Here is a 24,950-nt window from a genome sequence, read left to right as displayed (position 1 = left end):
GAGAGCGGGCATCATGTGTATAGATCTATGTGAGACAGACACTCCCACACCTTGACTGCTAGCTACAGTCCGAGCCGGTAAGGCCCAATAGGTGACAGATGTCACTATACATTGCATGACCTGGAGGGTCATCAAGGATTCGATCGTCAATCAGTATGGTTACATACGAGTTGACATTCACCCTTTTTATCCACCCTTTTATTTAGACTGAGCCAGGCGTATCGTTCATTTGATACCCTCCTGGAGTCTATGGTTTCCTTTGTTTTAGACTTTGCTAGCTGTATCGTTCATTTGATACCGTCTGGAGTCTATGTTTTCCCTTGTTTTAGACCTTGCTAACTGTATCGTTCATTTGGTATTGTCTGGAGTCTGTGTTTCCTTGTTTTAGACTGAGTCAGGCGTATCGTTCATTTGATACCCTCCTGGAGTCTATGTTTTCCTTTGTTTTAGACTTTGCTAGTTGTATCGTTCATTTGATACCGTCTGGAGTCTATGTTTTCCCTTGTTTTAGACTTTGCTAGCTGTATCGTTCATTTGATACTGTCTGGAGTCTGTGTTTCCTTGTTTTAGACTGAGACTGGCGTATTGTCCATTTAATACCCTCCTAGAGTCTATGTTTTACTTATTTTTAGACTTTGCCAGGCGTCCTGTCTGAAGTCTATGATTTATTTACCTTTAATCTTTGCGAGCCATCCCGCCTGGAGTCTAGGTTTTATTTACTTTTAGCCAGCAGTGTTTCTGCTGAGGTACATATTATTTTTCCCTATTATTTTTACTTGTGACTTTTCTCACAATTCCTTTAAAGTAAAAACTATATTTTGACAATGATAGTACTTTTGGGGAAATTACTCCTTAAACATAAAACCGTCGGGTCTTGGTAGAAGACTGCTTTCTAATAGAGATACTCCTTGGTTTTAACACAAAACAATTGGGTCTTGGTAGAAGACTGCTTTTAATTAAAAAATATAGGATTTTTCGGAAAGAATTCTAAAACTCTTTAGATACTAAACTACCATCTTTCATGAGGTTATTTTGAATAAAAAAGTGTATTTATACTAATGTCATTAAATACTTATGAACTCACCAGCATTATAAAAATGCTGATACTCGCTTTCAAAATAACTTGTATTCTCAGGTCATCGTTAGACAGGTACATCCCGGGAGCTTTTGCGAAGCCAGCCTAGAACCAAGTTGCATTCGTGTTATGTTCTGTATTTACTTTGATATTGCTATGAAATGTAACCTATGTAAAATTATTACTATTAATGCAATGGTTGTTGTACTTTGATTAATATACTGCATATGTTGTGATATTTGACATGACGTCCTCCATCCCAGAACGTACTCCGCCGTTCTCGGTTTTGGGGTGTGACATAACTCTTCTACTCGCATGGAAATTTAGATAAAATTCAAACAGTTGGTAAATTAAATTATTCCTGGATACGATTGGTGCTGCAATTAGGAAATTAGACACATGTATGCTGAACTGGACAAATTGACTTTATGGGAGTCAAATTGTTGGAAGGGTCCTTGATAAGTGATTTTAGAACGAAAATTTATGAAATGATGTTGTTTTTGAGTTCTTTAACAACTGGGAGAGGTTTTATAGTAATTTTTCAGACGAAAACTATGTATGATGACATATTTTGTTAAATAATTTAAAGGACACAAAACACTTGGCTTTCTATACAATTTCAAACTTTTGAAGTTCAAAAGTCAAAAAAAAATATTGAAATTGATAAATTTGAGAAGATATCTTGAGAGTTTGGGATTTCCATTTTCAATCAGGTGTTAAATCGCAGACAAATAAAAGAGTTGAGGCAACAACATCTAAGTGGAAATCACTCGTTATCCAATGGACCAATTACGGGGTATGGCCTGATGTGTCGAATCTAATCCATCTTAAGGTAAAGAGTTATTATTATTTTTTTCATTTTCAATTAAAATATACAAACTTTTCACATTTTATGATACTGATTTTAGTTTAAATTGACGAAAGCATGGAATGTTATAGATATAGACTATAGATTGTCAATGCAATTGGAAAAAGTCTTCATCTTCTAAGAATGAGTATACCCTGGTTTTAAAGAATCCTAAAGGTGATTGTTAAAAGGAAGATGAATGTTTTTATGCATTGGAACACATATAACGGAAGTTGTATAAAATGACATCCATTTTTCAGCAAGGATGTCTTTTCGTAGGTATATTGAAAACAATCTGGATAAGGAAGTAAGAAAAAAAAAGTTCTATGGAAAGAGGTATCTTTTACTATACAACAATTTTTCACAATCGAAGAGGGAAAGTTAGTAATTTATTTGCTTATTATGGTGATGCCTTTTCTTATACATATATTTCATTTTGGTTCTTCATATCTAGATTATTTTTCATTTATTCTACATTTTAAAGAAAGATTGGTTTAAACTCATATATTACTGCATAAAATTTGGGTTGCGAGTGTGTTAGTAGCCCCAAATATTTTATTTGTTGTGATTTTTATCTATATATCATCATTTCAGTTAAATGTATGATGAAATGGGAAAATTAAAGTAGCATAACCGAGTGGATAATTCAATTAAATAATGCATCGAGGGTACATATCTTAGCAGCAATTGGGGATGACAATGTGGAGTTATAGTTGGACTGCGCACGGCAGTCATCGATACATTTGTACAATTATAGAATGAAGTAAAGAGAGAAACTTCCACATATATGAATGTAATTTGATAAACAAATAATTTACTTGTGGATTACAATAAAACAATAAGTTTCTTGTCACTAGAAGCGAACATCATCACTCTGGTTCTTTGTAGGTTGATAAACAAATAATTTACTTGTGATACCATTGTAATTTCATTTCCTTATCTCTCATAGGAATGTAATTTCATTTTCATGCCCTGTCAATATACTTTGATTGTCTTACCAATAACAACATACATGGTTCTTTACCGGTAATAGCCCCATACTTGGAATTCCTTACCTTCAATAGCGATGTACTTACATTTGACAATCCGAAAAAATACCTAATCTACCCTCTAAGCATAGGCCTCCAAAATTTTCTAGTATATATATATATATATATATATATATATATATATATATATATATATATATATATATATATATATATATATATATATATATATGTGTGTGTGTGTGTGTGTGTGTGTGAGAGAGGGAGAGAGAGAAATTAAAAATGTTTAATAGGAAAAAAAATTAAGTAAAATGATATTTTTAAATTGACTAAGGTTCAAAGACGTACGACATAAATCTTTTAAACCGCTGCAATATATTTTATTATATTTTCAAAAATTAGATTAAAAATACGAATCTAACCAAAAGAACCAAAAGATGTAATTTACTCTATCCAAAATTAGGTTATTTATCTTCAAAAATCATATGGTCATGTTTTAGAATATCTTTTTTTATTTTTAAACAAAAAGATTACGATTCCAAATTATAAAAATTACAAATTTTAGCTTTCACCTACATTTTTTCAAAAATATCTTCTGCAAAAAAACAATAAATTCTGTTTTTTTCCTTTATCTTCACAATCACCACACACTATTAAATTTCCGCCATATTTTCCCGCTAAGCCATGAACCTTCTTCTTCCTTCTCCCACACTCTGTTCTTCCTCTCCTCATTCCTCACACCGCCCTCCGCCTCCGCCCCACCGCCACCTCCACTTCCGAACATCACACCGGGAAAACCTCCGGTACCTAAAATCCCTTGGTATCATCCAACCAAGCTTCACAAAACCCCCATCCCCCGAAACCCTATCCCAAATCCTCTCAACCATAAACTACTTCAAATCCAAGGGATTTTCAGAACCAGATTTCCCACGAATCGCCTTTCTCTCCCCACATCTCTTCTCTCCAACCTTCAATCCCACCACCATCGATCCAGTTTTCCATTTCTTAGCCGTCGATTTAGCCGCATCGCCGGAGGAATCCCGTGGTTTGATTCTCAAATGCCCTCACATCCTCGAATCGGACCCAGAATTCTGCTTGAAACCAACCCTCGAGTACCTGAAAAAATTGGGGATTACTCGGTTGCAATCTCCGACGACCTTGAACGCTCATTTACTGGATACGAGAGTGAGTAAAATGGAAGAGAAGATGAGATTCTTGCGAGGAGTTGGGTTTTCCGATGAAGAATCGAGAAGGGTTTGTGGGAGGTTTCCGGCGATATTTGGGTATGGTATAGAGAATAATTTGAGGCCGAAATTTAAGTATTTGGTTATGGAGATGAAGAGAAATGGGAGAGATGAAGTGAATAAGTTTCCACAGTATTTTGGATTCAGTTTGGAGAATCGGATTAAACCCAGACATTTGCATTTGAAACGAAGGAATGTTGATGTTGCTGAGGTACCATTGAATCGGATGTTGTTGTGGAGTGATGAAAGATTTTTCAAGAAATGGAAATAATTTATTTTCATGATAAAAAAAATAATAACAATAGATTTAAAAAAATAGCAAATTATTGAAAATAGCAAGCATGATTTGCTTATTTTTATTGATAGATACAATCTAGTTACATAAACCTACAAATAAATCCCTTTTCGTAATAGTAATAAATTTATATTTTTCTTATCGATGATAATATGCGATTCATAATAGAAAGATACTTACATTTTTGTTAGCATAAAAGAAACCTACTTACTATGTCTCGCTCAAAATACATTGCTATTTCACACAATTAAAATGACGCCAATTCAATTCCGTTTGTGCAAATATGTGATGTTTTGGGCGATTGAACGAAAGTGACATGAGAAATGCAATTAAAGAAACGTATGTTCTTTAAAACCAAAAGAAAGATATACTCATTGGCAAATGACAATACATTCCAAGAAACCACTCTCAAAAAATGTCTAATACTTCACTAAGGGGCACAAAAACCAAGTACATTATATTTCTCTCTCTCTCTCTTCTACAACCAACTTCTAAACATGAAAAAGATAGAATATAAAAATGGAAATATGTAGTAAGATTGTAAAAATTAAAAATGAATTATTGTTATCAGTATTAGTTGGCTACTATATCATGAATCGCATCACTCACGGATTCATCTTCAGATCTAACCGCAAGTTTCATTGCCACTTCCTTGGAACTATCAACCCCAAAAGACAAACGAACCAACACCTTCACATTCCCTATGTATACACCCGATAACAAGCACGAGTGTGATCTTGAGTTCCCCGCAACCACCTCCGTACCCTAAAAATAACATAAATCAAAAAAAAATTGTAATTTTTTGGTGGAAAAGACGTAAATGCCCTTGTTGAAAGTAGTAGTAGTAGTACCTCGCAAGGTTGCATGCCAAGAAGGGTAATAACGGCACTAACAGCATCACTCAAGCTTTCCCTTGGACCGAGGCCGTATTCGTCAACTCGCTCAAAATCAGGGCCAAGGCTTTCCCACGCGTTTCTAAAGTTGGAAACACCGACTTTAAGCATGTAGTCGGCTGCAACAATCTCTGAGTCTTCCAGTTGGTATTCGTCTTCTACACCATCTTCCTCCACCTCACCAGTCGAGGGATCAACCTGCAAAATGCCAAATAAAACATGATTGACAACTGTTTCCTAAAAAAAAAAAAATCAAATAAAAGAGTTAATATTACCTCTTTTACGAAGAATTTCAAGACATTGGAAAATCTGCCAACAGCTGGAACGCCTTCGGGTTTCTCGAATGCAACAAAGGTTTGACCGGGTGTATCATATGGTAAGGCTTTCAATGGCTTCGTTACCACCTCAGCAAATTCTTCTGCTTCTGAAGCATCCACAACAACCGCAACCTAAAACCAAACATGACAATTTTCTTTCTTTAAATTAATATATATTAAAAAAAATAATTAATTAATTAATTTAGGGCTTACATTTTCTAGTAATTGCTCAGGAATTGTGTTGGTACAGTTATACTGGAACACAACATGTTTGTCGAAAATGTGTTTGACAACATTAACTGCGTATTCTGTTTCAGCTTCAGTCAGCTCCACTGGTGCAGATGACTGGTTTGAAAATTTATATATACAACCATAATTAGCCTCGTTTCTTATGCAGACATGACAAGGTTAATACTGTAATTTTATGAGAATAAAAGAACCTTAAAAAGTTGTCCAAAGGAAGAAAACTCTGGAATGGATGATAGTAGCTTCTCATATGTGTCGACTGTAGAAATGGGGGTGGCTGCAGGTGCACCAAGAGCAGTGGGCTTTTTACCAGCAGATTTTTTCTCTGCAAGTGTCACAGATTTCACTTCTCTGGGTACAGAACTGATATCAAAAGGCTCTTCTGAAGGTTCCTGTATTGTCAACAACCAAATTTTAAATAAATAAATAAAAGTGTTCAAAAAAGTTGATTATTTAAAAAAAATTAATTTTTGCACTTACGTAGTTCTTCAAACTGGTTTCCAGATTGACAAGTGGGATATCAAGTGACCCGAAGAGAAATTCCTTCACTTCTTTATCAGTTTCAACAACTGAACCATCTCCTCCAAGAGTATTCAAATATAAAGTAGCCCTATCACGAACCTACATGTAATGCAAAAAATAAATATGTTTATTAATTATTTTTTTAAAAAAATACTACTTTTAAAAATGTAACTGACCTCATCATCATTATCATATAAGCAGCGCCTCAGAAGTACAAAAATACGGGGCTGCAGTACATCATATTGGTTCATGTCCATATTAGTTGCAATAAACCCAACATCATATTTAATCTAAATTACACTTTTCGTCCCTGTACTTTATGAAAAAATTTACAGATTTGGTCCCTCAAAAGAAATTTTAAAATGTTTCGACCCCAAAATGAACCTTCAAGTGGATGCAGTTCACGCCATGTAAAATGACAATTTTACCCTTGCTTTTAAATTTATTATTACAACTCGTTATTATCATTGCATCTATTATGTGGGGGAAGAGGATGATGGGTATGGGTGGACCCACATTATTGATACAATGATATGTAGTGCACCCCCCATTGCAGTTCACCTATCAGAGAAGGAGACACAAAGATTCCCACGTCTGTGGGGACCAGAAATACCCACGATGGCAGTACCAGGTTGGTGGGACAGCAGGGGTAATTTGGGTAATAAGACAGATCCTCTGTTATGGAGTCTTTTTAAGGAAGAGTCCCTCTCAGTGAGAGGCAGGCAGAATATTAGAAGTTTCTTTTTCTTTTGGGAGACCATAGCATCTCGAATAGCTATTCTTATTGTTAAATTCCTCATTTCACGTTGTTCTTGTCATGAACTGGAATACCATTTAGAGGCTGCCATTGTTTCATTAATAGATTGATAATTTGTGTGTTGAGTTCATAACATGATAATAATAAAGTTCAATAATAAATGTTAGGGTAAGGGTAAAATGGTAATTTTTTACGTGGGGGTTAACGGATTAAACTTAATGGCACCCACTTGAGGGACAAAAAGCATTATGAAACTTCATTTTAGGGACGAAAAACGTTAAATATTCTTCTCAGGGACCAAATCCGTAATTATGAACAAAACAGAGGGACCAAAAGTGTAATTCTCGTAATTAAAGTTACCTTCAAAGAATCAACCACAGCACCAAATTTTGCCAATGTGCTAACTGCACTAGCTCGAACAGTTGCATTCTCAAGTATGACACGGTTATAAATATACCTTATGTATTTGCTAGGATCAGATGTCTTTGGTCCCTCAACACCAAGAAAATGGAGAATCTGATCATCATAATAAATAAAAATTAAATAAAAAAAAGTAATAGAAATATAGTTTTAAGGAAATAAAAAAAAAATGACCTGTGTTGAAAGATATGTGAATTCACAGTCCTCGATGAATTCACACAAGTGAAGAAGGCCACTTTCTTTTGCATCTGGAATGTCCCTTATGAGAATCACAATTGAATCAACAATTGCCTTTTTGTACTCAAATCCACCTTCTTCCCTCAAAATATTGCTTAAGAAATTCATCCTTGATGACAAAAAAGGTTAAAAAAAAAAACTATGAGAGTATTGAATCATAGAATCAATGTTTATATTTATTAAATTAAAAAAAAGTGGAAACACTGACAATGTTCTGTATTTAAGGGGGAACTTCAAACACAAGGATCTAATGGCATCCACCACAACGATTTTGAACTCATCAGCAATATCAGACATGAAGTTTGTAATTTGCTTCATCAAACGATCAACACCTGATTCATTCCCTGTTTTCAGCAGTGTTGTAATGGCAAGTGTAGCAATGCTTCTATTTTGATCAGAAATCAAACTCTCCATATCTATGTTACAGTTAGTTACTGCCATTGGGTGACTCATTGCCACCTGTCAAAATTAAATATACACATTAAAAGAAATCAGCAAATATTCCATTATCAAGTTTCTTGGTTTTTTTCTTGAAAAGTTATAAAAAAATGACCTTGTTTAAGGTGCGAACAGCAGCAAACCGAAGAACAGGCTTAGAAGAGCTTAAAAAGAGCTGTAGAACAGTAATTGCAGGAGTCAATTCTCTACTAGTAACACCGTTTAATTCCGTTATTGCCCTTGCAGCTTCAAAAATAACCATTTCGGCTTTGTGGCGAAGGCAACCTTCTAGAAAGTCATAAAATCGACGCTCACCACCTTGATTGTTCATACTTGATTCTCTAATAACCTAAAGAAAATTTGGAGGACAGGTGTCAATCATTCAGAGGTTAACCAATCAGCAACAAGAGAAAATGAGAAAGACAGTACTTTAATTAAAGAGTACCTGACTTGTGTAACGAATTAAAAGGCATTGGGCTAAAGGTGAACGAACTGTACCCCTTGTTAAACTGGTAACTAATTTGCTCACAGCCAATCTGTCGTTTTGTCTTATCTGAAAATATATAAAATTAATTAAATATGGTCATTTTGGTCATTTTGTAATTAACCCTTTAGGCTTTAGTTATACCTGGTGGAGAAGAGCAAGTGCATGAAACTGTACAAGTGCAGCTCTTGATTGAACAGCTTCTTGTACCTCATTGCTCCATCTTTTCACAATCTCTGGATTTGTCTAAGATAATACAACAATATAAGATGATTAAGGATTATGTTAAAACAAATATCATTAAAGATAACAATGCTGATGATTGGTTATAATTATACCTGGAGCAAATGGATACCACTGACTAAAGCTGCACTAGCAACTACAGGATTTTTGTCAACAATAGCTTGTTTCAAGTACCTCTCTATTTGAGTGAGAAGTGTTCCATCTGTGATACGACAAAGAACACGGATAGCATTTGCTCGATACACATCAGTCTTGCTATTCATGTCCTTCATAAGGGAGCTTGTGACGATAATAACCTTTAGTGAAAAAGGAATATGTGTCATGTCATTTAAACTTGAACAAAATCAAGATTATGTGAGCTGAGAAAACGAAAGAGTGGAAGCATCATGTGTTACCTCATCTGAAGAGGGAGAAAGCTCTTTTATTATCAAATACACCATTCTTCTTAAACCAATATCTTTAGCCTGGAAAAGTTTTGTCACAGAAAAGAAAACTTCTGTGGCTTCAACCTACAAATCCAAAACAGAAAAGATCATGTCAAAGTTTATTTAGATGCCAATGGATACAATGACCAGAAAAGATAAGTCTTCTATGAAAATAAGTCTTCTACATGTAGAAGACCACATATGGCTGTGTGTGACAACATGGGGATTTATCTAAAGCTTATACTGAACCATATATTATTATAAGAAGTTGACGTGGTCTGTTAACACTTTAATCAGTCTTTAGTATGAATTCTTACCTTAGTGAAGGTTTCCCCTTGATTTAAAAGGTAAAGCAGCTTTGTAATAACCTGGCAACAGAACAACAAAGAACAAATACAATCTGTAAGAATCTAATAATCTTAAAAATTTAATAGCAAGGATCAGGTTAGGTAGAGAAGATAAGCACCTGGGAACACCTCCTTGAATCTAGCTGAGGATCATTGAAAACCCTAGCTTCTTGAAGAACTGCCCCCTTCTCGATTCCAAGAAATGGAGAGTACTCTGCTGCATATAACAAAGAAATCCATATCAAATAGAATGTAGTTGAAGAGATCCCTACCTCAATTACCATTAAATCATTGAAATACACGGATCTATATCCTCTCCTGCTTATCCGAGGTGTATAAAATGACTGATGGACAATATTTGGATGCTGAAATCAGTTACTAGCAGGATATACTCGTGTTTGGTAAAATAGCTGAAAACTAGAATGCTCTTGCAGATGTGCACAGATATCATTTATGTAATGTATTACTGTCTTGTTATAAATTACAGTGATCTAAAAGTTCAATCGTAGTTTCATCACAAATCCCTAATCAATCAGTCGACGTACAAGAAAGAAACCTAATTCACAAAATCCAAACATCATAGCCACCCAGATCAACTGATCTAATCATCATACGAGCTTTCAAATCACCTCCACTACGATTATCGTTGCGAAAATAGTGGAACTCAATGTAAATCTATAGACTGAATAGTAAATAATCTGATTCGTACAATAACAACGAATAAATTCAGGAACTAGATGTATCGAAGAAAATGAAGAATTTATTCTTAAAATCGAACCAAATTTTCAGGTAGAATATATAAAGTTCAGAGGCGTGTACCTTCCTCGTCGCGATCATCGTCTTTCTTCACGAACTGCGCCATAGAAGCGATGTAGGTTCAGATTTAACCTAAAAGTTCAATTACTCGGAAAGATCTAGCAGATCTATATGCGTCTCTGTATCTCTTCTATATGTATTTGCTGCCAACCGAAGCTTTTATCAATTGAGAAATGAGATTGCAAATCTCTCTTCACAAGTGAAGTTTCTTTAAAGGTCTGAGCTTCGCTATTTTCGTTGTAAAACACAGCATACGGGTATTTTAATTTTTAGAAGAAAAAACATGAGTTTTGTCCAAGTGAAGTTTAGTCCTTTAAGTTTAAAAATTTTGACAATGGTCTTGTGTGTTTAAAATTTTTGATGTTTGGTCTTTAAGTCTCATTCCGTTAAACTTTGTCTGTTAAAGAATGATATTTTCGTCATTTCATTACCATAAGGACCATTTATGAAGTTTTGTTTTATTTTTAAAAAAATTAAATATAATTATTTAATATATAAAGGGTCACACCTCTCTCTCTCTCTCTCTCTCTCTCTCTCTCTCTCTCACACACACACCTAATAGCACCGACAGCTTCAAAACCACTTCTCAATCGAACAAACTTCGTCTTCCTCCTTTGCTATCACCCATCCTCATCAGCAAACACTCATCACTCGTCTCCTTAACACCAATATAAATATCTCCACCACCATGTCCATCGTTCTCATCCTCAAACACATACAACAACAAAGAAGCATAAAAACCAGTGAGATTCCCTACAGATTTGTTGACTAGGGAAGAGTTTAGAGCCAACATTCTCACAGAAATTGGCAGATATAGGGTTCTTTAATTAACATAAAACATAGAGGATAGAGAAGGGAGAAGTTGCAATGGAAAGGCAAAGGTGGAAGGGGAACATGAAAGATTCAGATCACGATCCATCAAAGTTTTATGGCGACTGTTTTATGGGTGAAAAAAAAGCGAGTGAAACAGGGGTGAGGTTTGTCGATTCCTATGCACATGGGTTAAAATCAAATGAACATAGAATATAATTTTTTGGAACGATGGAATATTATTAAACCTAGCGAGACGCTAGAAAAGAATTACATTAGAACAGTAGCTGAAATAGGATTATGAAGCCAAGAACACCAACTAAAGTTTTGATTTTTTTAGTGTGTACGCGTGTGTTTTGTTGCAGGGGAGAGAGATAGGGAAAGTGAAGGGGTGGCTGTTAGTGGTGGGTTCTTTCTATGATGGTGGTTGGTTTACATCTGAGCTTGTTCGATTTTATGGATTATATATTGAGGGAGAAGGGGGACTGATTAGGTATAAATATTGTCATTGGCATTGTCACTCTTTTATTTGGTCTATGTATTCACCCATTCCCCTTACTCTACCCTTTCATTCATGTTTCAGTTTCCCCACCTAGGATTTGTTAAGAAAATGACGATTCCTCCCTGCAATGTGTTGTTGATATTGAGTGGTGTGAATGATGATCTAAAAATCGGTGATAAAGTGATGAGAATGACAATTTTTCTAAAGCAATTAGGTTTAAGTTTGATCCAAGTAATAATCTGATTGGATTAAGGGTTACATCAAGCAGGTATGCAACGCTTGTTGAAGATGGTGTTGTGAAGGTTTTGAAGATCTTAAGCTTGAAGTGGAGAGAGAGAGAGAGAGAGAGAGAGAAAGAGAAAGAGAGAGAGAGAGAGAGATAGAGAGAGATAGAGAGATAGAGAGATAGAGAGAGAGAGAAAAAGAGAGAGAGAGAGAGAGAATGAAAAAAAAATTGTGGGACCCTTTGTATTAAGTAATTATATTTCATTTTTTCTATTTTTTTTAAATATGACAAAACGTCATAAATGGTCTCTGTAGTAGTGAAATGACGAAAATGCCCTTCCGTTAACGGACAAAATGTGATGGAGTGAGCAATAAGGACCAAACATCAAAAGTTTTGAAAGCACAAGGACCATCTGTGAAAAAATTTAAACTTAGGGACTAAACTTCAGATCTTGGAAAAGCACAGTGACCAAAATTGATGTTTTTTCCTTTTAGAAAAATGTAAGTTTTTTTTTCTTTTTATTTGGGAGGTATGCAAAAAAAAATTATCTATACATGTATGTGATAATGTCATATTTATACACATTTCTAGGCAGTATTTTAATATATTTTAAGCTATAATTTGGTTAATTGCAAAGATATTTGGTACTTATAATGTTTAAATTGTATTTTTCAACCAAAAGTGGACATTCTCGAAGAAAATGACCAAAACCAACAAAAGTTGGACACTTGGAGCACTGGAGCTGAAAAAGATACAAAAAGGATGTTGTCAGACGGCTTGAGCCATCGTCAATATTTCGACCATATATCATGACTCGTAACTCCAATTGACGAAATTCAAAATAATCTGAAAAATAGACAAAATTTCATACGACTTTCGTGTTTGTGCCAGATGCTAGTTGTAACACCCAAAGTTTTGAAGGCCAAGAAAGGAAAGAAAACTCTAAGTTTAGGGGTCAACTCGGCGAGTCCATAGGGGGGACTCGGCGAGTCCGAACGGGATCCGGGTCAAGGAGTAAGTGACCGACTCGGCGAGTAGGCCAAGGTGACTCGGCGAGTCTGGTCTGTGCATGGAAGACCCTAAATTCGGGACTTGGAGCCTATATAAACGTCTTAATCTTCTTCCTAGGGTTCCCTTACTGCCTCTTCAGCCCTGGATACCAAACCCTAGCCGTCATAACCTTTGATTGAGCCATTTTTTTGCCTTGGAAGGTGCATTAAAGCTTGGAGAAGGAAGAGGGAACTTGTAGGAGCAAGAAGGGACTATAGATCTGGAGTTTGTGGAGCCTTTCTGAGATATTGAAGGTAATAAGTCGTCCCTCTCTCCTTTAGGTCTTCCATGGTTGTGAGATTTGGGGCTTTTAAGCCATGGTTTGACACCCATTTGAGTTAGAAGCCGGATCTGGAGTTGCTACTTCAGATCCAAGTGTGTTATGGACTAAAGAAGCATAAAGTATCAGCCCTTGAGTCAATGTTGAAGCCCCTTGGCCTTAAACCCTAATTTTATGGTGTATTTTGCTTAGATCTCTTTCTCTACACGTAAAGTTTGCAACTTTACGTGAGGAATAGGCTTGGGAAGGGTAGATCTACAGATTTGAGTCCCTGCATGACTCAAAAGTCCTCTGCATGTATGAAGGACCGGATGGACTCGGCGAGTCCTTTGAGTGGACTCGGCGAGCAGCTTGAAGATGAGGAGGAACTCGACGAGTGGGAAGAACGGCTCGTCGAGTAGGATGAAGTTGGGCATGAACTCGGCGAGTTGGATGAAGATTGTCTTGGACTCGACGAGTCTGTTCTTGGACTCGGCGAGTCAAGTCGCGAAACCCCAAACCCTTTGAGTTTAGACTCGAATCAGTGAGTCGATTAGAGACTCGGTGAGTTGGACAGGTCAGGACTCGGAAATCGGTAGACTCGGCGAGTCATGGACTGACTCGGCGAGTAGAGTCGCGAGTGGAAGGACTCTAGACTTATGAACTCGACGAGTCAGTATGGTGACTCGACGAGTAGGGTTGACCTGGAAGGTTGACTTTGACCAGGACTTTGACTTTGACCTAAGTTGACTTAGTTGACTTTCGGGAGATAGTTAGACTAAGGGTTGCATTGATATTGGTAGCTCGGGGAGCTAGTGGAGCAGGAGTTCAGAGAGTTGTCGGTCAGCAGCCAGAGGATTATCAGCAGAGTTCAGCAGTGCGAGGTGAGTCTCCTCACTGTTTATATGGGTCTAAGGCACCAATGCCAGCCCATTTAGAATATGCATGAAAGACCAGGAGCGGCTCCTGGCACACAATATGTTATTATGTATGATAGGAAGACCCGGGGGTTAGCCCTAGGCAATATGCATGAAAGACCAAGGGGTGGCTCCTGGCACACAGTACGTTATTATGGATGACAGGAAGACCCGGGGGTTAGCCCTAGGCAATATGTATGAAAGACCAGGAGGTGGCTCCTGGCGCATTGTATGCTATTATATATGAAAGACCAGGAGGTGGCTTCTGGCACACTGTATGCTGTTTAGCTAAGTAGAGTAGTATGTACGGTTGTCTTTGTGATACTTGCATAAAAGACCAGGGGGTGGCCCTTGGCACATGTCTGTAAGACCAGGGGGTGGCCCTTGGCACTTGTCTGTAAGACCCAGGGAGCGGCCCAGGCTTGACCAGGAAGACCACGCGCGGCCCGTGGCATAATGGCAAGACTATGTTTGGCACATAGCACCTTATTTGATTATGGATAAGTCGGTTATGTATAGTTATTGGCTATGAATGGTTTGTATGGTATGTGGTATCTGGGGAACTCACTAAGCTTCGTGCTTACGGCTTTCAGTTTTGGTTTCAGGTACTTCCGGTAGCGGATGATGGAGCTCGGGATGATCGCATGGCACACACCATAGATTAGTCAGCCTGGGGATGTTTTACTCTGATAATGAACATGTGTTTTGAAAACTAATACTCTGTTTATGTTTTGAAATGATGATTTTACTTTAAGTGATACTTTATTAAAAGAAATTTTTAGTCTTGAATTTTGGGACGTTACACTAATTCCCTGCTCTCACGACGTAAGGAGTATAATCTCACGACGTGAGATTGATTGTTCTAGAAGATATCTACGCGGAATGCAGTTTCTACTGAGATCTCTACGTGAGACGCGATTTTTGGAAGCTATAAATATTCCTTAGCATATCAACTTGGAGGAGTTGGATGGGAGATATTATGGAGAGATAATCGAATTTAGAGGTCAGAAAAAGTGCAAAAACATCTATTGGAAGAGAGATCGATTGAAGTTAATAGATTTGAAGATCCAATCAAGATAACACATTACACATTCGGTTTGATTATGTTTAGCTTTATTCCTATTGTGTTTTTGTGTTTGATTACTGTCATGAGTAGCTAATTTAGTATACTTTCGTTTAGTTAGATGAAACCTAATACTATGTGTTAGTTTTCTTACTTTATGGATTATGAATTTGATTTATGCATGTGTTTGATTATCATTACCTGACATGTTAAATTTTGCATCTTTGTTGCTTTGATTCAAGTTAAGTGTATTTTAGTGACCATTAAATTGCATGAACTTGCTTGCCTAGTAGTTTAGTGGCCATTAAATTGCTAGAGTTAGGATTAACTACATCTTAGTCTAAGTAATAAGGATAACAACTTTAGCTGTGTTGGAGAACATAAGTTGATCATAATTGTGTTTAATTAAATGTCTTAACCATAAATAATTATCCAGATATATCTTACATAGCCCACTTATCATTATTTATCAATTATGTGTTTGCTTGTGTATGACCATTACATAGGAGTACATGAATTGGTAAAAATATTAGTAGATTGGACCAAGATTGCTAATACATATAAATTGGTAATTGTAACATACATGTTTTGAAATCGTGTTTTGTAATGAATAAAATTGTGAAATACTATGTGAAATTGAGTGTTGACTTCTAACAAATAGTATTTACTAGAAATGAAGTAAAACTATGTTTAGAATCACTCATAAAAATATTGGAAGTCTTATGAGATTCTAATTAAAAGTCAAATAGTGAAATATAGCGAAAATATAAAATTTGAAATAAGTAAAATTTTATTATTGAAAGTTGTAGATAATCTTGTTAAAAACATTTAGGCAAAAACCTCGTCGAAATCCGAGTTATAACGAAGAAGTTATGACCAATCGAAGATTCGCGACAAGACCGGCACGACGCCGAATGACGTAAAAGGTAAGTTTTTGATAAACTACTTTTTAGCCTTAGCGATCTAAATGAAAGTCTTAGTATTCGTTAAACCGAGAAGTTCGATAAAAAGAACGCCAAAATCTGACTTCGTATGAGGAAGTTATGATTTTTCTAAATTTCGGAGTAGCAGTAGACAACTAAAAACTTGAATTTTAGATCGAGCGGTATTCAGCCGATACAACCTAAACGAGAATTGAAGATCTCGTCATTTGTAGTTCAACGGTAAAAAGTCTGACGAAAACGGACGTCAGATGAAGAAGTTATGAATTTTTAATGGATTTTCCTGTCCCGGTTTGTTAAAAATATAATAATAAAAATAAATTCAAAATTAGCCGACGGAGTCAAAACGAAAGTTGTAGAGTATATTTTCACCTACGCGTGCATATAAAGAACGTCGAAAACGGAGTTCATATGTGAAAGATATGAATTTTTGAAGTTATTAAATAAAAATAAAGGAAAAATCGAAGCATTATCCGAAGTCGTACGCCTCGCGTACACGAGGTTACGCCCAGCGTACCTCGCACGTATCCGGTCCGGAGTTAGCCACATAGTCCGTCTTTGCATGGTCGCCACATAGAAGCCACGTCCGAAGCCCAGTTGATGACTCTTCGCTGGTACGCCCAATGTACGAAGGCTACGCCCCACGTAGATGGCCGCCTCGGAGTACGCCCAGCGTACCGAGGACTTACGCTCAACGTAATGCGAGCCTCGGTCCCCTATAAATAAAATGCTAAGACAGCCGGGTTTTGTTTAGAATTCTTACACTTTTTCACCTTATACTCTCTCCAAATTTACCCTAACACCCTCAGAAGTCCCGTTATCATTCCCGACATCTGAAGCAAGCCCAGACGCCCCGAAGTTCCCGAGAAAATCTTATTTTCAAGTCGAAACTCCGCCCGAGTAAAGTCTGGTTTTCAAGAAAACTCCCGGTTTTCAACGACGAAAGTCATATTTAGGGCCGAAGTACTACCCAAATTATTATTTTAACCCCAACTATTTCAAGGTGAGTTCAATATATAGGAACAATTGTATGTTATGTGTTATATGTGCTATGTGCTTTTCAGTGTTATTATACCGGGTTATTTTTCCGTGTTATTTTATTCGCTATTTTTATAGCAAATGTAATACCTTTGACCATGTGATCAGTGAAAGGACTTAGATTCACATTGGTACTGGTACGTAGCCTCTAGTCATGTAGAGCATGTCTCCGTAAGAGAATGACTTCTACTCTGTGACATTGGCAAATGGTTAGACAGGTCTATAAGCCTGAAATCTAACAAGATGTTAATCAGAAATTGTATGTCTTCTATGCTATTTGGGCCAAAGTTTTATTGATGTATATCAAGCATTGAAAAGTATATCTTTGAATAAAGTCTTTGATTGATATGAACGCTTGTCACATGATTTCCCATATGTCTTTGTTGTTCCTCTTTGCTTCTGTCATATTGATGTATATATATGGCATAACGTTATATTGTATCTATTATTGAGCTCACTAAGCGTCACCGCTTACCCTATCAATGTTTAACAATTGCAGGTGATAAGTAACTAGTATGATCACATACTCTTGAAAGATTTAGAATAGTTTGTATTAGTACTTTTGTACTTCAGTTTATGTTTGTATAAATTACAATATCCTGGGTAGTTATGTAATATATAACACTTTGTAATAGTTGGTTTGTATCCAGTAGTTTGTAATTTCTTTATCAATGTAAAATATTGCTTTTATGAATATGCAAGTAGCATGTTTTGGAGTAATAATATTGTGAAGTATGAAAGTTTGGGTCTTTCAAAAATACGAAAGTTGAGGTCTTTCAGTGCCCAACTTCATTAATTTACAAATAAGAGCTAACCACAAGAAAAAGGTGGATTCGAAACTAAACGGAAGTGTTTTTAATATCTTAATTACAATTGTTTTTAGTTGAGTGTTTAGTTTTAAGTTAATTTGAACTTGCAAAATCAGATAAAAACCCCTTTTAGTTATCTGTTTTAAGGTTAATTTTTAGTAGTTATTTTAGTATATTGAATATGTTCCCAGTGTTCGATACTCAACTTACTTTACTATGTTATAAACTGACTAGTTACACTACATATATGTGCAATAGTAGATAAGTAGTTAGATTATAAATTTAAAGCTAAATAGGTAATATCTTTTGCACACATAGGTATGTTTAAAAAAGACAAAACTGCATAAATGGTCCCTGTGTTTTGCTCAAAATTGTCACTTTGGTCCAAAAAAGTTTTGACTAGCACCACAGGTCCAAAGTTTTCATTTTGTTGCGAGTTTGGTCCAGTTTTCTATAAACCTTTTCATAATGACTATTTTGCCCTTATATTTTTCTTTTTTAGTTTTTTTATTTTTTTAAATATTTATTTGGATTAAAAGAAAAAATAAAAAAGAAAATTTTCATTTTCTATTTTATTTTTATAAGTTTTTATAACAAAATAAAAAAAAATAAAAATAAAATCTCTCTCTCTCTCTCTTCCAACACCACACACTACCCTTATACCTCCTTCACTGGATCGAAAACCACTCCACCAACATACCTCAGACCTTCTTCACTCCCTTCCATCCTTTTTCTCGTCCATTTTCTTCAAAGATACACAAAGGAAAACATGGCAGCCACCACTCGTCACCGCACTGCCACCTTCTACCATCGTGTACCACCATTTCACAACCCATTATCCCTCCTTCTTTCGGTGACACAACAACCCCCAAGCAACCCTCCAACCTACTACCTTACCTCTTCCCTCTTCCCCTCCGACAATCACTGCCGACATAAGCAAAAAGGAAGCAGTCGATAGACTGTCGGGCAGCCTCCTGCCACCGTAGATCTGCTCTTGGTCACCACCATCGACCACCTCTGTTATGCTTCTGCTGCTACTACGTAAGAATGACAATGAGAGGTTGAAGCAGCCGACAATATTAGGTTTAGGAGGAGAGTTACGTTACTCATGTCATCTGAATTTCGAGTTGCAGGTATGCTATCACTGTTGCTCCAATTGAGGGTTTTCGAGCCCTAATCACACCTAAATCAAAATTGTCGGGGCAAGCTTCAATATCTGGTAAAATCACACCGCAAAGAGAGGGTAATTCGAACCCTAGATGGATGAAGCAGGAAATGACGAGGGAGCTGTTTGCGAATCGATACAGGAGGCAAAGCAGAAGATGCTCGACTACCTTTCTTCTCCGGTGAATAAAGAAACATAGCTGCTTGTGATCGAGACTGTTTCAGCGGAGATCGACCCTGATCAGAGGGTGTTTGGGTTCGCCAGTCGACACACGAGGGAGAGGCTGGATAGCTTGATCGGAGGCAGCAGCCTCCGGTCTCTGTTTTGGGTTTCTCGACGCGTGAAAGAAAAACGAGAGAGAGAGAGAGAGAGAAAGATAGAGAAATAGATTCTTTTTTATTTTTCTTTTAATAAGAAAAAACATTTAAATAAATAAAAAATAGAAAAAGAAAATAACAAGGGTAAATCCGTCATTTTAAATATTTTTAAATCAAATTGGACCAAACTCGCAACAAAATGAAAACTTTGGACCTGTGGTGCTAGTCAAAACTTTTTTGGACCAAAGTGACAATTTTGAGCAAACCACAGGGACCATTTGTGCAGTTTTGTCTTTAAAAAAACTTGTATATTATATTTATCAGGTTTAAACTCGTATACTATATGTTTGATATATTATAAAAATTATAAAATTTTGGATAAACTATGGGTAACCACCACAAACATAAATGCTAGTATAATGTTTAAATAAGAAAAAATATATATGAAAAATATTAAAAAGGAACTTGTAATTGAAATGCATTTTATAAAATGGAAGGTATGTACTTCTATTTTATGCAATTTTATGACCAAATTGACAAAAAAAAATCAAAATTGTCTTTATTAAAAACAATTATACTTCATTTTATAAGAGTTTCATATCATTATCATTAGATAAAACTGCAAAATTGGTCCCTGTGGTATTCAAAAAATTGTGGATAAGGTCCAAAAAGTTTCCGACTTGCATGGAAGGTCCAAAATCAAGATTTTCCCGTGATTTTGGTCCTAAATTTAAGAAATTTTCGTAGTTTTGGTCCATGGAGCACTTGAATTTACTGTTTTGCCCTTTTAGATTCTCTTTGTATTTTTTTATAATTTTTATTTTGTAAGTATTAATGAAAAAAAGAAAAGAATTATGCTCGTCCACCCTATCATTCCATATATACCCCCACCCCTCTCTCTCTCTCTCTCTTCACCATCTTCCCAATCTATCTCGTTTTTTCTCCCCAGAATTCCAATCTGCAACATGATGCCCCCATCAAACTCGTTCACTTCACCATTTCTTCACCTAATCACAAACCAAAACACCCTAAAACCAAATCCATCAAGAAAAGTCGAGATTACAACACCTAGCACCCTATCTACAACGACGTTAGAATGCCTAACTTGGGTAATTATGTGTCTGAAATCCATGAGCTGGGGAAGAAATCACGGATATGGCTCGGGACATACCGAGCCATTTTGTCATCTCCAAGGGATGTATAGGCTGCATATAAGGGAGGAGTCGATGGTGTTTTTGGAGGAGCAGATAACAGAGGCTACCGGTCGGAAAGAATATGGATCAAATGACGACTGATTAGAGCCCGCAACTAGTAGGTAAGGATGAACATTACTCGATTTAGATCCATTATTTGTTGACAAAAAACCTAATTTTGCTATTTCGGGTTTCTTGATTATGGTCATCAGAAGTGGGGCTTGCTTCAACTTTGATCTCTGTCGAAGAAATTTCGTTTTTACCTGATTAGGTTTGATTTGGTTTGGTGATGCATCTTCAGTTTGGGGATTCCTAAGGAACCAAATCTCTTCAATTGGTTGATGGTGTTTGGGTACCAACAACTGGAGAATATAGGATGGAATAGAGGCGGCAGAGACGAGAATGGGTTGGGGGAGAAAATCAGTTAGTTTTGGTTCACTTCCTCCCCATTTGTCTGATCCATCTCATAGTTTGTTTATGTGCTTAATATCTCAGATCGTATTAAATGTGTTGTAAGAAGGAGTTGTAGATTTGAGGATTTAATGGAGTTCACGATAAGAATGAAGGACCATAGAGAGAGAGAGAGAGAGAGAAAGAGAGAGAGAGGTTTTAGTTTTTATAATTAATGAAATACTGCACTAAATAAAGAAAAATATAAAAGAGAAATAATAAGGGCAAGATAGTCATTTTAATTTATCGAGGACCAAATTCACAGAAATCTTTTGATTTTGGACTATCCATGCACGTTGAAAAGTTTTTGGATCCTATCCACAGTTTTTTGAATACCACAGGGACTAATTTTGCAGTTTTGTCTTATCATTATATCGTTTTTTTTGTTTAGTTTTAAATCGGCCAAAGGCTTAATTGTATATCATAAAAACTTTTGTATCCTAGTCTTTGATTAGAGTTTCAAATTAATATATATATATATATATATATATATATATATATATATATATATATATATATATATATATATATATATATATATATATTAAAGATATGAATGTTAGGAATAGTAAAGTTACCATTTTTGGCAGAATTTGTCCCTGCACTTTGTTCTTCATTCTTTACCTATTTTGACATTTTTGGTCCTTACAATCAATATTTTTACACTTTTTAGGAACCTTTTAGTATTTAAAGTTTGGCAACAAAACTTTGACGGTTTGACAAATTTGATCATTTTTCTAAAAATTTGCTAATTCCTACCCCTTTAATTCTTTAGCCGTTTTGTCACTTCTGATCCTTGCAGCCAAAACTTTTACATTTTTTCATAAAAACATGAAAAAAACGGTTCGGGGCAAAGTCCGGGCTTTTCATCCTTGCACTTTCTACGTCTATCATATTTATCGATTCGGAAATAACATTGAAAGTTTCTGGCCCCGCGTAGTGGGGGTAACCTTTCTAGTTTATTATTAATTCCTATAGAAAATCTTCTCTTTAGCACTTTTTGATATAAAATCATATAATAATTAATAGAAATTAAATATCTTTTCTTTTTATATTTTTATCCTAATGAAATAGTGATAAGTGTCACATTTTAATAAAATAAAAAAGTTTTAAGATATAAGAAGATAAATATGAAAAAATAGGAGGATATAAAATTTCTCAATAAATAATTTTCCATAAAAAAGAGTTATAATCAATTTTTAAACATCAGGAAACCTTCATACACCAAGTTTACCCTATGTAGAAGCTTATCTTAATAATTACATAAATGGTGAGGTTAAAATATAAAGTATCATGTAGTAAATTTGATCAGTATGCATGACTTATTACTTAAAAGTCGGTTCAATCCCATGAAAGATAATCGCTTTTTAATTTGTTGCAATGTTAGGGTTGCTTATTTACATTAAGTATTAGATTAGATATGTTGCTCTACGAAAATATTCAATAAATTCAATTAAGTCTTTATATTATTATTTTTTTATTAAGTCTCAAATACCGCGAATTGTATTCAATTAAGTCCTGAATACCGGGAATTTTATTCACTTTGACCCTTTTTACCTGGTTAACGGGTCAACAACTTTCAAAATTTACACTTTGGGCCCAGATTTTAAATTTAATTTGATCAAAATTTTACATTTTTGGCCCATAATTCAAAATTTTCTTACGAATTCATCCTAAATTTAGTATTTTACATATATATATATATATATATATATATATATATATATATATATATATATATATATATATATATTTCAAAATTTATTTTATATTATGTTTTTTTTGCTTTATATATTTATACAAAAAAATATATTTTCACATAAAAAACCTTCTTTTCACTATATAAACATCTTTTTTTAAAGGATTTTTTCGTTAAAAAAGAATCTTATATGTGAAAAATATGTTAAAATATTAAGAAAAAACACGTCGATATAAAAAGATTCTTAGAAATATATTTTTATTTTAGTAAATATCTTGGTTTTTTTATATAAACCAATAAAATGAAAGTGAATATATTCTTTTTTGGCTAAAATTATCAACATGAAAGTTGTAGTAGTCGTCAAGACGAATACGTCAATATAAAGAACGTCGAAAATGAAGTTCGTATGAGGTTATGATTTTTATAAGTTTTGACGAAAATAATAACAAATATAATGATGTTAATAAAGGAAATATAAAATAAATTTCCAAGATATTTACTAAAATAAAAATATATTTCTAAGAATCTTTTTATATCGACCAATTCTTTCTTATGTTTTTTCTTAATATTTTAACATACTTTTCACATATAAGAATTTTTTTAACAAAAAATCTTTTAACAAAAGGTTTTTATATAGAGAAAAAAAGGTTTTTTGTGTTAAAATATTTTTTTGTATAAATATGATTTTATAAAGTAAAAAAAAACATACTCTAACCTAAATTTTGAAAAAATGTAAAAATACTAAATTTAGGATGAATTCGTAAGAAAATTTGAAATTTGGACCAAAAGTGTAAATTTTGGATCAAATTTGTAATAAAATTTAAAATCTAATCTAAAAGTGTAAATTTTGAAAGTGGTTGACCTGTTGACCAGGTAAAAATGGTCAAAGTGAATAAAATTTCCGGTATTCAGGACTTAATTGAATACAATTCCCAATATTCAGGACTTAATCAGAAAAAAGAATAATGTATGGACTTAATCAAATATGAGGTTAAAATGTAGGAACATTATTGTAGATTTTCCTTAGCTCTGTTATTATCTATAACACAGTTTATGTGAATGGTATAACTATAATCGGGTAATTTGTCATAGTACAATGTTGTCATGAGAACAAATGAAAGTAGAATGTTATAAAAGAAAGTAAAATCGATTCATTGTTTTTACATCAGTCTACCTGACCAGCAGACGGGTATAGCACTAGTTTTATAACGGATGAAGACCAAAATTGCAACAAATTTTTGCCATATAGACCGCAAACCATTGAATTTGGAAATGTTCTAATGCCATTTTTAGTTATAGCTTTTCAAAAGCTTTTAGCTATTTGGAAAACTCATTGAGGTGGTTTTTATAATTTGAGATGCGAAATTTTTATAAACTGGCACTCAATCCACTTATTGCTCTTATATATTTTGTCTCTTACACTTAGGCTATATTTAGTGCGTCACAACTAGTTTATCTTTCGAGCTTTTTTAAACTGTCATGTTTAACAAGCCAAAAAAATAGCTTATAAGTTAGCTTTTTAAAAAACTACTTAGATTAGCTTTTTATGAGCTTTTAAAAAAATTTAATATACCCCTTAATTAATTATAGAAACTCATTCTTTTCTTTTAAATGTCATTTTATATATTTTATCAAGCTTTTCAGCTAGTTTTATAAAACATTATTTTTTATCAGCTAGTTTTTCAACTAGCAACTATTTTTTATTTAACAACTAGTTTTTCAATTATCAGTTAACTTTTCAGCTAATACGTCAAACATAACCTTAATAATATTTAATTATAAACCTTAATTTGTATTTACAAACAAAATGTTTATCATTTCTTGACTAATGACTACTTAATCTATTTCTTAAGTATATATAAAATAAAAATGAATATATATCTAAAAAATATAATGTATTTAAAAAAGGCATTAGA

The 24,950-nt window shown here is 34.6% G+C and overlaps 2 protein-coding genes across 3 annotated transcripts; one reads left to right on the top strand and one right to left on the bottom strand.

Annotated features, from left to right (window-relative positions):
* Nucleotides 1-3,541: 3,541 nt before the first annotated feature.
* On the top strand, nt 3,542-4,569 carry LOC145063341 (Mitochondrial transcription termination factor family protein). The gene has a single exon (XM_079010931.1). The coding sequence runs from the start codon at nt 3,596-3,598 to the stop codon at nt 4,424-4,426; it is 831 nt and encodes a 276-aa protein (XP_078867057.1). The 5' UTR covers nt 3,542-3,595; the 3' UTR covers nt 4,427-4,569.
* A 225-nt stretch (nt 4,570-4,794) lies between these two features.
* Nucleotides 4,795-10,839, bottom strand: LOC145063340 (coatomer gamma-2 subunit, putative / gamma-2 coat protein, putative / gamma-2 COP). Of its 2 annotated transcripts, none has more exons than XM_079010929.1 (18): nt 10,599-10,839; nt 9,899-9,996; nt 9,750-9,800; nt 9,403-9,516; nt 9,103-9,303; nt 8,909-9,010; nt 8,726-8,833; nt 8,396-8,629; nt 8,051-8,301; nt 7,780-7,951; nt 7,546-7,701; nt 6,605-6,655; nt 6,387-6,527; nt 6,101-6,298; nt 5,874-6,005; nt 5,619-5,792; nt 5,302-5,541; nt 4,795-5,215 (listed from the first exon to the last, which is right to left on the bottom strand). In XM_079010929.1, exons 1-18 carry the CDS (start codon nt 10,639-10,641, stop codon nt 5,024-5,026), a joined length of 2,658 nt encoding a protein of 885 aa, XP_078867055.1. In that variant the 5' UTR covers nt 10,642-10,839; the 3' UTR covers nt 4,795-5,023. The 2 variants fall into 2 exon arrangements, with proteins under 2 accessions (XP_078867055.1, XP_078867056.1); XM_079010930.1 differs by having other exon boundaries at nt 9,899-9,993.
* Nucleotides 10,840-24,950: the final 14,111 nt, after the last annotated feature.

The sequence above is a fragment of the Lactuca serriola genome, chromosome 7 (assembly GCF_051521515.1).
Source record: "Lactuca serriola cultivar US96UC23 chromosome 7, Lser_US96UC23_V15, whole genome shotgun sequence".
Classification (NCBI taxonomy): domain Eukaryota; kingdom Viridiplantae; phylum Streptophyta; class Magnoliopsida; order Asterales; family Asteraceae; genus Lactuca; species Lactuca serriola.
Note: the sequence above shows the minus strand (reverse complement) of the source record. Positions and strands in the feature narration are given on the sequence as shown.

Excerpts from the sequence above, each read along its gene's own strand:
- LOC145063341 (XM_079010931.1), top strand. The coding sequence starts at position 3,596 with ATGAACCTTCTTCTTCCTTCTCCCACACTCTGTTCTTCCTCTCCTCAT.
- LOC145063340 (XM_079010929.1), bottom strand. The coding sequence starts at position 10,641 with ATGGCGCAGTTCGTGAAGAAAGACGATGATCGCGACGAGGAAG. Across the intron at positions 9,304-9,402 it reads TTTCTCCCTCTTCAGATGAG|GTTATTATCGTCACAAGCTC; the intron begins GTAACACATGAT and ends TTTTCACTAAAG. Across the intron at positions 8,834-8,908 it reads CACTTGCTCTTCTCCACCAG|ATAAGACAAAACGACAGATT; the intron begins GTATAACTAAAG and ends ATATATTTTCAG.